This window comes from Pezoporus flaviventris, unplaced genomic scaffold, assembly GCF_033815535.1.
Source record: "Pezoporus flaviventris isolate CSIRO_AGI_PZ_B2104156 unplaced genomic scaffold, CSIRO_AGI_Pfla_v1 ptg000446l, whole genome shotgun sequence".
Classification (NCBI taxonomy): Eukaryota; Metazoa; Chordata; class Aves; order Psittaciformes; family Psittacidae; genus Pezoporus; species Pezoporus flaviventris.
In genome coordinates this window covers 1-12,506 of record NW_026892993.1, presented here as the reverse complement: position 1 = coordinate 12,506, position 12,506 = coordinate 1, and the positions used below count along the sequence as shown (strand labels likewise).

The following is a 12,506-nucleotide window of genomic DNA, read 5'->3' as shown; positions in this document are numbered from 1 at the left end:
ATTCCCATCCCCATCCCCATTCCCCTGCCGTTCCCGCTGACTGCCGTGTCCCCGCAGCGTTCACGAGCCGCCTGAGCGGGAGCCGGGGGGTGCAGTACACGCGCCTGGCGGTGCAGCGCGGGGGCACCTTCCACATGGGCGGCACCGCCGGGCACAGCAGGTACGGGGTGGGGGCACCAAACTGGGGCTGAATTCGAACCTGGTTGGAGCTGGGTTTGAGCCTGATTTGAGCTGGGTTGGAACCTGATTTGAGCCTGATTTGGTCTGGATTTGAGCCTCATTTCAACCTGATGTGATCAGGATTTGAGCTGGGTTTGAACCTGATTTGATCCGGATTTGAGTTGGGTTTGATCCGGATTTGATCTGGGTTTGAACCTGATTTGATCTGGATTTGAGTTGGGTTTGATCCGGATTTGATCTGGGTTTGAACCTGATTTGATTCACATTTGAGTTGGGTTTGATCCAGATTTGAGCTGGGTTTTAACCTGACTTGATCCAGATTTGAGCTGGGTTTTAACCTGACTTGATCCAGATTTGAGCTGGGTTTCAGCCTGACTTAATCCGGATTTGAGCTGGGTTTGAGCCTGATTTGGGCTGGGTTTGAGCTTGATTTGAACCTAATTTGATCTGGGTTTGATCCTGCTTTGAGCCGGGTTTGATCTAGGATTGATCCTGATTTGAAGCTGATTTGAGCTGGGTTTGATCCTGATTTGAGCTGGGCTTGAACCTGATTTGAGCTGGGTTTGATGCTGATTTGAAGCTGATTTGAGCTGGGTTTGATGCTCATTTGACCCTGATTTGGTCTGGGCTTGAACCTGATTTGATCCAGCCTTGATCCAGGTTCAATCCTTCTTCCCTCCCCATTCTCCCCCTCCCATCTCAGACCCTCAACCGGCAACGTGGACAACCTGCTGCGCCTGCGCGGGCGCCTGCTCCTGGACCACGAAGCCCTCTCGTGCCTCCTGGTGCTGCTCTTCGTGGACGAGCCCAAGCTGAACACGAGCCGCCTGCACCGCGTCCTGCGCAACCTCTGCTACCACGCGGCCACGCGGGGCTGGGTGGTGCGGAGCCTCCTCTCCATCCTGCAGCGCAGCAGCGAGAGCGAGCTCTGCCTCGAGGCCCCCGCGCCCCACCGGCACCGGAGGAGCGCCCGCGCCGCGCACGAGCCACCCCTCCCGGCAGCACCGCCGCCACCACCACCACACACCACCACCGGTACCACCGAACCCCGCGCTCTCGACCTCCTGCACCGCGTGGAAGCGCGCAGCTCCGGGCAGCTCTCGTGGCTCTCCGTCTCCATGGACGCGGCGTTGGGATGCAGGACCAACATCTTCCAGATCCAAAGGGTGCCCGGCAGGAAGCACACGGAGAAACACGGTGGCGGCAGCGGCGGCGCCGCCGCCGGCTCCGCCGTCCACATCCACCCGCAGGCAGCGCCCGTCGTGTGCCGGCACGTCCTGGACACCCTCATCCAGCTGGCCAAGGTGAAGGGAGGGGGGGTCTGGGGGGTGTAAAGGGTCCCTGATGGGGTTGGGGGGTCTCTGGGGCATGGTATGGGGTATACAGAGGGTCCCTGATGGGGGGGGGGGGTCTGGGGCATGGTATGGGATGCATCAAGGGTCCTTCATGGGGTTGGGGGGGGCTGGGGTGCATAAAGGGTACCTGAGGGTGTTGGGGGGTCGGGGGGGGGCATAAAGGGTACCTGATGGGCTTCGGGGTGTCCAGGGCATGGTATGGGGTGTATAAAGGGTCCCTGATGGGGTTGGGGGGTCTGGGGTGTGTTATGGGGTGCATGAAAGGTCCCTGATGGGGTTGGGGGGCTCTGGGGCATGGTATGGGGTGTATAAACAGTCCTTGATGGGGTTGGGGGGTCTGGGGTGCACTTTAGGTGGGGGCAGTCCCCAAAGCAGAAGTGGGGCCCCCCAAACCCCACACTGAGCTCCTTGGGGGTGCCTGGGGGACACTGTGTGTGTGGGGGGTGGTTGCTATGGTTGCATTTGGGGGGAAGGGGGGGTCACCACCCCCCTGCCCACCCTCCCCCCCTCACCTTTTCCAGGTCTTTCCCAGCCACTTCACCCAGCAGCGGGGCCGGGATCCCAGCACGGAGCCGGAGCGGGAACGCGGCCCCCCCAAATCCGGGGGCAGCCCCTGCCCCCCCCCCCTCCTCCTCCTCCTCCTCCTCCTCCTCCTCCCCCCCCCACTTCCCCCCCTCCCTTCCCAAGCCCCTCCCGCCCCCCACCCCCTCCCCCTTCTGCCGGGGCCCCTCCCCCCGCCCTGCCCCCTCCCCCCCCCCCCCCCTTCCGGCAGCCTTTCCACCGATTTCTGGGACCTCTTGGTGAAGTTGGATAACATGAACGTGAGCCGGAAAGGGAAGAGCTCGGCCAAAACGGGCGCCGGGGGTGGGGGGCCGGAGCCCGAGGCCACGGGGATGGGCTTGGAAGCGTCGCCCTTGGGCCAGCTCATGAACATGCTGTCCCACGGCGTCATCCGCCGCAGCGCCCTCCTCACCGAGAAGCTGCTCCGGCTCCTGTCCCTCATCTCCATCGCTCTTCCCGAAGGTGGGAAAGGGGCTGAGGGGGGGCAGGAGCCCCCCAAAACGCCCCCGCCGCAACGGGAGCCGGGGCGGCTCCGGGGAGTCCGGCGGCGCAGAGCGGGAACGCCGGGAACGCGGCGGCGGGAGGGGGAGCTGCGGCTGGGGGTGAGAGAGTGGGGATATGGGGGGGATGGAGAGATATGGATGGGGATGGGGAAATGGGTGGGGATATGGGTGGGGATGGAGGGATATGGGTGGGGACAGGGATATGGGTGGGATGGAGGGATGGGGAGAGGTATGGGGATACGGGTGGGGATGGAGGGACGTGGGTGGAATGGGGATATGGATGGGGATGGAGGGGTGGGGATATGGGTGGGGATGGAGGAACATGGATGTGAATGGGGATATGGGTGGGATACGGATGGGGAGGGAGGGGTGTGGATGGGGATAGGAATGGGGATATGGATGGGGATGGAGGGATGTGGATGGGGATATGGGGCTAAGGACATGGGACATGGGTGGAGGTGCCGTGATGGGGACATGAGACCAGGGATAGGGACATGGGTGGGAATGGGAGGATGGGGATGGGGACAGAGGAGTTAGGAACATGGGGATGGAAGCATGGATGGCGGACAGGGCTGGGGATGCAGATGTAAATGGGACATTGGATAGGGTTGGGGAGAAGGACGTGGGATGGATGGGGACATGGGGAGAGGGACAGGGATGGGGCTGGAGACATGGATTGGGACACTGGGATAGGGGTTGGGGAGAAGGACGTGGGGATGGATGGGGACATGGGGAGAGGGACAGGGATGGGGCTGGAGATGTGGACTGGGACCTTGGGATAGGGTTGTGGACCAGGACATGGGGATGGATGGGGACATGGGGATGCAGGCAGAGGTGCCACCCTCCCCTCACCGCCCCCATCCCCCACACATCCCCCCACCCCCCCTTGTCCCCAGCCTCCTCCAAGAGCTCCAAGTCACCAGCGAAGGGCCCCGAGAGCAGCCCTGACCCCCGGATGGCGGCCACGGGGCTGACCGAGAGCCAGCTCCAGCTCTCGGTGGAGGTGAGCACCCCCTGCCCCCCCAAACCCCCTCCACCCCCCATGTCCTATCCCCCCCCATACACATCCCCTGTCACCCACAGGTGCTGACGTCCCACTCGTGCTCCGAGGAGGGGCTGGAGGACGCGGCCAACGTCCTGCTCCAGCTCTCGCGCGGCGACGCCGGCACCAGGGACACGGTTCTGCGCCTGCTGCTCACCGGCGCCCGGCACCTCGGGGCCACCCTGTGCCGCCAGATCGGTGAGGCCATGGCCGCGGTGGCGGTGGTGGTTGGAGGGGGGTGGTGCCATTGGGTGTCATCCCCACGCCGGTGACACCGCGGGGCCGTGCCCGGTGCAGGGACGCTGCTGGCCGAGCTGAGGGAATACAACCTGGAGCAGCAGCGGCGGGCGCAGAGCGAGGCCCCGTCCCCCGAGGGGCTCCCCGAGGAGCAGCCGCCCAGTGCCAAGCTCAAGGGCAAGATGCAGAGCCGGTGAGATGGGGACACCCCCCCCAGCACACACACATCCCCCCGCACTGTTCATTGTGGGCCCTCCTGGTAACTGTAGTGGGTGCTGTTAACCCGTGTCCCTACTGAGCACAACCCTCATTGCTCCCGTTAACCCGTGTCCCTACTGAGCACAACCCTCATTGCTCCCGTTAACCCATGTCCCTACTGAGCACAACCCTCATTGCTCCCGTTAACCCATGTCCCTACTGAGCACAACCCTCATTGCTCCCGTTAACCCATGTCCCTACTGAGCACAACCCTCATTGCTCCCGTTAACCCATGTCCCTACTGAGCACAACCCTCACTGCTCCCGTTAACCCATGTCCCTATTGAGCACAACCCTCATTGCTCCCGTTAACCCATGTCCCTACTGAGCACAACCCTCATTGCTCCCGTTAACCCATGTCCCTACTGAGCACAACCCTCATTGCTCCCGTTAACCCATGTCCCTACTGAGCACAACCCTCACTGCTCCCGTTAACCCCATGTCCCTATTGAGCACAACCCTCATTGCTCCCGTTAACCCGTGTCCCTACTGAGCACAACCCTCATTGCTCCCGTTAACCCATGTCCCTACTGAGCACAACCCTCATTGCTCCCGTTAACCCATGTCCCTACTGAGCACAACCCTCACTGCTCCCGTTAACCCATGTCCCTATTGAGCACAACCCTCATTGCTCCCGTTAACCCATGTCCCTACTGAGCACAACCCTCATTGCTCCCGTTAACCCATGTCCCTACTGAGCACAACCCTCACTGCTCCCGTTAACCCATGTCCCTATTGAGCACAACCCTCATTGCTCCCGTTAACCCATGTCCCTACTGAGCACAACCCTCATTGCTCCCGTTAACCCATGTCCCTACTGAGCACACCCTCACTGCTCCCGTTAACCCATGTCCCTACTGAGCACAACCCTCATTGCTCCCGTTAACCCATGTCCCCTATTGAGCACAACCCTCATTGCTCCCGTTAACCCATGTCCCTACTGAGCACAACCCTCACTGCTCCCGTTAACCCATGTCCCTACTGAGCACAACCCTTGTTCCTGCCTTTGACCCTTGCCCTATTAACAACCCTTGTGTCTCCTGTTAACCCTTGTCCCTACTGATGCCAACCCTTGTTCCCCTTGTTAACTCTTGTCCCTATTGATGCCAACCCTTGTTCCTCCCGTTAACCCATGTCCCTATTGATGCCAACCCTTGTTCCTCCCGTTAACCCTTGCCCCTACCGATGCCCTTTGGCCCGTATTGATGCTAACCTTGTTCCTCCCGTTAACCCTTGTCCCTACTGATGCCAACCCTTGTTCTTGCCATTAACCCTTGCCCCTACTGACAACCTGCGTCTCCTGTTAACCCTTGCCCCTACCGATGCCCTTTGCCCATATTGATGCCAACCCTTGTTCCTCCCGTTAACCCTTGTCCCTACTGATGCCGACCCTTGTTCCCCTTGTTAACCCTTGTCCCTACCGATGCCAACCCTTGTTCCTGCCATTGACCCATGTCCCTATTGATGCCAACCCTTGTTCCTCCCGTTAACCCTTGTCCCTACTGATGCCGACCCTTGTTCCCCTTGTTAACCCTTGTCCCTACTGATGCCAACCCTTGTTCCCCTTGTTAACCATGCCCCTACCGATGCCAACCTTGTTCCTGCCATTGACCCATGTCCCTACTGATGCCAACCCTTGTTCCTCCCGTGAACCCATGCCCCTACCGATGCCAACCTTGTTCCTCCCGTTAACCCTTGTCCCTACCGATGCCAACCTTGTTCCTGCCATTGACCCATGTCTCTACTGATGCCAACCCTTGTTCCTCCCGTTAACCCATGCCCCTACTGACACCAACCTCTCCCCCCGCACCTCCACCCCGTTCCCTCCAGGTTCGACACAGCCGAGAGCGTGGTGATCGTGGCGTCGCAGAAGCGGGCGCTGGGCGGGCGGGAGCTGCAGCTGCCTCCATGTCCGTGCTCACCTCCAAGACGTCCACGCAGCGCTTCTTCCTCCGCGTGCTGCAGGTCATCATCCAGCTGCGTGACGACACGCGCCGGGCGCACAAGAAGGCCAAGCAGGCCGGGCGCCTGGGTAAGGCCCCCCCCCGTCCCTCGCCCCATTGAGCTCCTTGCACCCCACTTCGTGTGCCCCTCACGCAGCCTTTTCTCCCTCTCTCTGTCCGTGTCGCCCACCCCACACCCCGCAGGCGCCGGGGGGCTCGGGGCGGCTGGCAGCATCCAAGCAGCCGTCCGGCAGCTGGAGGCCGAGGCCGACGCCATCATACAAATGGTACGTGAGGGCGGCAGCAGGCGCACACGGGTAGCACGGCCGCCCTTCCTCCTTCCGCCGCCTCCTCCTCCTCCTCTCTGCCGCCTTAGGGTTCTCTTCCTCTTCGCCCTCCTCCTTTGCCTCTGCCTCATCCGCCTGCCTCCTCCTCCTCTGCTTCCTCTTCCTCCTCTGCTTCCTCTTCCTCCTCTGCTTCCTCTTCCTCCTCTGCTTCCTCTTTCTCCTTTGCTTCCTCTTCCTCCTTCCTTCTTACTCTTTTCTTCCTCCTCGCCCTCTTCCTTCTTACTCTTTCTTTCTCCTCGCCCTCTTCCTTCATGCTCCTCCTCCTCTTTTTCCTCCTCCCTCCCCTCTTCCTGCTCCTTCTCTCCCTCCTTTCTTTACCCTCCTTTTCCTCCTCCTTTTCCTTCTCCTCTGCCTCATCCTCCTGCCTCCTCCTCATTCCCTCTTTCCTCCTCCTCCTCTGCTTCCTCTTCCTCCTCTTCCTCTGCCTTATTCTTTTCTTCTTCCTCACCCCTTCCTTCACACTCCTCCTCCTCTTTTCCTCCTTCTCTCCCTCCTTCCTTCACCCTCCTCTTCCTCCTCCTCCTTTTCCTCTTCCTCCTCCTCTGCTTCCTCTTCCTCCTCTGCTTCCTCTTCCTCCTCTTTCTCTGCCGCCTTACTCTTCTCTTCCTCCTTGCCCTCTTCCTTTCACCCTCCTCCTCCTCCTTTTCCTCCTCTGCTTCCTCCCTCTTCCCTCACTCCCCTCTTCCTGTTCCTTCTCTCCCTCCTTTTCCTTCTTTTCCTTTTCCTCTGCCTCATCCTCCTGCCTCCTCCTCATTCCCTCTTCCTCCTCCTCCTCTGCTTCCTCTTCCTCCTCTTCCTCTGCCTAATTCTTTTCTTCTTCCTCACCCCCTTCCTTCACACTCCTCCTCCTCTTTATCCTCCTCCTTCTCTCCCTCCTTCCTTCACCCTCCTCTTCTCCTCCTCTGCTTCCTTTTCCTCTTCCTCCTCCTCTGCTTCCTTTTCCTCCTCTGCTTCCTCTTCCTCCTCTTTCTCTGCCGCCTTACTCTTTTCTTCCTCCTTGCCCTCTTCACCCTCCTCCTCCTCCTTTTCCTCCTCTGCTTCCTCCCTCTCTTCCTCACTCCCCTCTTCCTGCTCCTTCTCTCCCTCCTTCCTTCGCCCTCCTCTTCCTTCTCCTGCTTTTTGTCTTCCTCTGCCTCATCCACCTGCCTCCTTCTCCTCATTCCCTTCTTTTCCACCTCTTCTTGCCTTCTCCCTGTCTTCCTTCACCCTCCTCTTCTTCCTCCTTCTCTTCCTTTTCTTCCTCCTCATTCTCTCTCCTTTTTCCTCCTCTTCCTTTTCTTCCTCCTCCTCATCTTCCTCTTCCTCCCCCTTTTCCCCCTTTTCCTCCTCCTTTTCCTCCTCCTTCCTTTCCTCCTCCTTCTCTTCCTTCACCCTCCTCTTCCTCCTCTCTTTCTCCTTTTCTTCTTCCTTTTCTTCCTTCTCCTCCCCCTCGTTTTCCTCCTCATTCTCATCCTCCTTCTTCCTCCTTTTCTTTCTCCTCCTCTTCTTCCTGCTTCTCTTCCTCTTCCTCCTCATTCTCTTTTTCCTTTTCCCTCTTCTTTTACTTCCTCCTCCTCCTTTTCCCCCTTTTCCTCCTCATTCTCTTCCTTCACCTTCCTCTTCCTCCTCCTCCTCTCCACTTTTCTCTGTTCCCTCCTGCTCTTCCTCCTCTTCCCCCCCTCACCCTTCCTCTTCCTCCCCCCTTTACCTTCCTCCTCCCATCCCATTCCTGCTTCTCTTCCTCTCCAAGCCCTCCATGGGGGGTGGGGGGCGGTATTTGGGCTCCGTGGGGGGTCCCGTCCCCCTAAACCTGCTCCTGCCCCTCTGCAGTCGGAGGCTGGGCCTGCGGACGCCGCTCCCCGTCGGGATGAATCCCCCATGGATGTGGATCAGCCGTCGCCAGCCCCCCAGGACAACCCCTCCGTGGGTGAGAGACCCCCCAGTGCAGTCCCAGTGCCCTTCCCAGTGCCCCTCAGTGCATCCCAGGGACCCCCCCAGTGCATCCCAGTGCCCCTCAGTGCAACCCAGTGCATCCTAGTACATCCCAATGCATCCCAGTGCCCCACCGTGCAACCCAGTGCATCCCATTGCTGCAACCCAGTGCCCCCCCAGTGCATCCCAGTGCATCCCATTGCTCCCCCCCAGTGCAACCCAGTGCCCCCCCAGTGCATCCCATTGCTCCCCCTCAGTGCATCCCAGTGCAACCCAGTGCCCCTCAATGCAAGCCAGTGCCCCCCATTGCACCCCAATGCCCCCCAGTGCATCCCAGTGCAACCGAGTGCTCCCTATTGCATCCCATTGCACCCCAGTGCCCCCCAGTGCATCCCAATGCCCCCATTGCACCCCAATGCCCCCCAGTGCATCCAGTGCCCACCTCCCCGTTGCACCCCAATACCCCAGACTCCCCATCCCGATGCCTCCCACTCCGTGCCTGGCTCCATCCTGGCGCTCCTCCCATTGGATCCCAGTTGGGAAGCGGCCGAACTGGACCACGATCGGGGGGGGGGGGGGGTGGTGATGATGGGGAAGGGTCCTGACTGTGTCACCCCCCCATCATCCCCACAGGCTCGGAGGGGCCGGAGCGGGGACGAGCGGCCCCCGGAGCTGCCCCTGCTGAGCGAGCAGCTCTGCCTGGACGAGCTCTGGGATATGCTGGGGGAGTGCCTCAAGGAGCTCGAGGAGTCCCACGACCAGCACGCCGTGCTCGGTGGGTCTATGGGGTGGGGGGGAGCGCTATGGGGTGATGGGGGGGGGGGCACAGGGCCCTCTGGGTACCCCCTGCCCCCAGCATCCTGTCCCAAGCAGGGTGATGGCTCTGCAGCATCCATGCCACATCCCCCCCCACCACCACCACGGGGTTGGGGTGCCCCTCATACCCCCTGTATTCCCCCCCGCCCTTAGTGATGGAGACCCCCTGGTACTTTAGGGGGTCCCCAAGCCCCCCCCCCCCCACCTTGGGAAGGGGTTTGGGGGGGGGGGGTTTAGAGGGGATTTGGGGTTGTTTGGGGCTGTTGAAATTCATCCATCCCCCATACCCAGCCCTGTCCCAAGCAGGATGCTCCCCCCCCCCCCAATTCCTGGGGTCCCCTTTATACCCATTACCCCCCTCTCTCCATGCCACCCCCATTCCCATGGTCCCATGGTTGCCCCCATTCTCCCCCCCATCTCTCCACCCCCCATTTCCCCTGTCTTTCTGCCCCCCATTCCCCCCATCTCTCTGCCCCCCCTTCCCCCCATCTCCATTCCCCCCGTCTCTCTGCCCTCCCATTCCCCCCCATTCCCCCCATCTCCATTCCCCCCCGTCTCTCTGCCCCCCATTCCCCCCATCTCCATTCTCCCCCATCCTCTCTGCCCCCCCATTCCCCCCATCTCTCTGCCCCCCCATTCTCCCCCATCTCTCTGCCCCCCATTCCCCCCATCTCTCTGCCCCCCATTCTCCCCCATCTCTCTGCCCCCCATTCCCCCCCATCTCTCTGCCCCCCCATTCCCCCCATCTCTCTGCCCCCCCATTCCCCCCCATCTCCATTCTCCCCCATCTCTCTGCCCCCCCATTCCCCCCATCTCTCTGCCCCCCCATTCTCCCCCATCTCTCTGACCCCCCATTCCCCCCCATCTCCATTCTCCCCCATCTCTCTGTTCCCCCATTCCCCCCCATCTCTCTGCCCCCCCATTCTCCCCCATCTCTCTGCCCCCCCATCACCCCCTCTCTCCCTGTTGCCCCCCCAGTGCTGCAGCCCGCCGTCGAAGCCTTCTTCCTGGTGCACGCCACGGAGCGGGAGAGCAAGCCCCCGGTGCGGGATACCCGGGAGAGCCAATTGGCCCACATCAAGGACGAGCCCCCCCGCTGTCCCCCGCCCCCCTGACCCCCGCCACCCCCTCCTCCCTGGACCCCTTCTTCTCCCGCGAGCCCTCCTCCATGCACATCTCGGCCAGTTTGCCCCCCAAACCCAGAAGTTCCTGCGCTTCGCTGGTGAGTGGGGGGAGGTTGGGGGGATGGGAGAGGATTTGGGGGGGGAGGGGGAGGGGGATGGGGGGGGGATTGGGGGTGATGGAAAGGGGGATTCATTGTGATGGGAAGGGGTTTGGGGGTGATGGGAATGGGATTGGGGGTCATGGGATGGGGATTGGGGGGTTCAGGTGATGGGAGGGGGATTGGGGGGGATGGGAGTGGGATGGGGGGGATGGGAGGGCATTTGGGGGTGATGGGAGAGGGATTGGGGGTGATGGGAATGGGATTGGGGTGATGGGAATGGGGATTGGGGGGGGAGGGGGATTGGGGGGGATTGGGGGTGATGGAAAGGGGGGTTCATTGTGATGGAAGGGGGGTTGGGGTTCAGGTGATGGGGTGGGGATGGGGGGTGACAGGGGATTTGGGGGGGATAGGAGGGGGATGGGGGGTGATGGGAGGGGATTCGGGGGTGATGGGAATGGGATTGGGTGATGGGAGGGGGATTGGGAGGGTTTAAGTGATGGGAAGGGGATTGGGGGTGATTGGAATGGGATTGGGGTGGGCTCAGGTGACGGGATGGGGATGGGGGGTGATGGGAGGGGGTTTAGGGGGATTTGGGGGTGTTTGGAGTGATGGGAGGGGGATTTGGGGGTGTTGGAGCAATGGGAGGGGGAATTGGGGTGATGGGAGGGGGATTGGGAACGATATGGGAGGGGGATTGGGAACGATGGGGGTGTTTGGGGCCTTGGGAAGTGGATTTGGGGTTGGATTGGGGTGTGTTTGGGGCAAGAACCCCCCCCTTTTTGGGGTGTCCACCCCATAACCCCTCCCGTGTCCGTCCCCCCTCCACCCCATAGAGACCCACCGGACGGTGCTGAACCAGATCCTGCGTCAATCCACGACCCACTTGGCCGATGGCCCCTTCGCCGTCCTGGTCGACTACATCCGAGTCCTGGACTTCGATGTCAAGCGCAAGTACGAGGCCGGGGCCTTGAGATGGGATGGGGGGAAAGGGGGTGAAATATAGAGGGGGGTCCCCTAAAGCCTGGTTTTGGGGTGCTCCCCCCCCCCCAGGTACTTCCGTCAGGAGCTGGAGCGGTTGGATGAGGGCCTGCGCAAGGAGGACATGGCCGTGCACGTGCGGCGCGACCACGTCTTCGAGGACTCCTATAGGGAGCTGCATCGGAAGTCCCCCGAGGAGATGAAGAACAGGCTGTGAGTGCCCAGAGACACCCAAAGTACAGCCAGAGACACCCGAAATACACCCACAGACCCCAAATACACCCAAACTACACCCAGAGACACCTGAAATACACCCGGAATACACCCAGAGACTCCCAAAATACACCCAGAGACACCTGAAATACACCCAGACACACCCAGAATACATCCGGAGACTCCCAAAATACACCTGGAGACACCCAGAATACACCCAGAGTACACTCAGAGGCACACGAAATACACCCATAGATGCCTGAAACACAGCAAGAGACACCCAGAATACACCGAGACACCCCAAATCCACCCAGAAACACCCCAGATCCACCCAGAAACACCCCAGAAGCATCCCAAAATCCACCCAGAAACACCCAAAGATACATCAACACCCCAAAATCTAAGGAGACACCCAAAACCCACCCAGAAACACCCCAAATCCAGTGCAAAACCACCCCAAATCCACCCAGAAACACCCCAATGCAGTGCAAAACCACCCCAAATCCACCCAGAAACAGCCAAAATCCCCCTACAAGCACCCTGAAATCCACCCGGACACACCCCAAATCCAACGCAAACACCCCAAATCCACCCAGCAGCACCCAACCCCCTCTAACCCCCCCCAAACCCCCCATTTCTCCCTCTCTCCCCCCAGGTACATCGTGTTTGAGGGCGAGGAGGGGCAGGACGCGGGGGGCCTGCTGCGGGAGTGGTACATGATCATCTCGCGGGAGATGTTCAACCCCATGTACGCGCTGTTCCGCACGTCGCCGGGGGACAGGGTCACCTACACCATCAACCCCTCGTCCCACTGCAACCCCAACCACCTGAGCTACTTCAAGTTCGTGGGGCGCATCGTGGCCAAGGCCGTGTACGACAACCGCCTGCTCGAGTGTTACTTCACCCGCTCCTTCTACAAGCACATCCTGGGCAAGTCA

At 60.9% G+C, this 12,506-nt stretch overlaps 1 protein-coding gene across 1 annotated transcript in view; it reads left to right on the top strand.

Annotated features, from left to right (window-relative positions):
• The window catches only part of HUWE1 (HECT, UBA and WWE domain containing E3 ubiquitin protein ligase 1), a gene marked incomplete at both ends in the record, with an annotated part of 34,546 nt that extends 22,043 nt beyond the window's left edge, over positions 1–12,503 (top strand). The window contains 20 exon segments of the mRNA XM_061443610.1: positions 58–160; positions 884–1,484; positions 2,057–2,151; positions 2,284–2,576; positions 2,579–2,698; positions 3,496–3,602; positions 3,683–3,839; positions 3,939–4,071; positions 5,966–6,039; positions 6,042–6,167; positions 6,283–6,365; positions 8,235–8,331; positions 8,970–8,994; positions 8,996–9,111; positions 10,131–10,238; positions 10,241–10,345; positions 10,348–10,374; positions 11,211–11,328; positions 11,428–11,568; positions 12,224–12,503. Coding sequence (XP_061299594.1) covers positions 58–160; positions 884–1,484; positions 2,057–2,151; positions 2,284–2,576; positions 2,579–2,698; positions 3,496–3,602; positions 3,683–3,839; positions 3,939–4,071; positions 5,966–6,039; positions 6,042–6,167; positions 6,283–6,365; positions 8,235–8,331; positions 8,970–8,994; positions 8,996–9,111; positions 10,131–10,238; positions 10,241–10,345; positions 10,348–10,374; positions 11,211–11,328; positions 11,428–11,568; positions 12,224–12,503 — 2,909 coding nt within the window.
• Between the last annotated feature and the right edge of the window lie 3 nt (positions 12,504–12,506).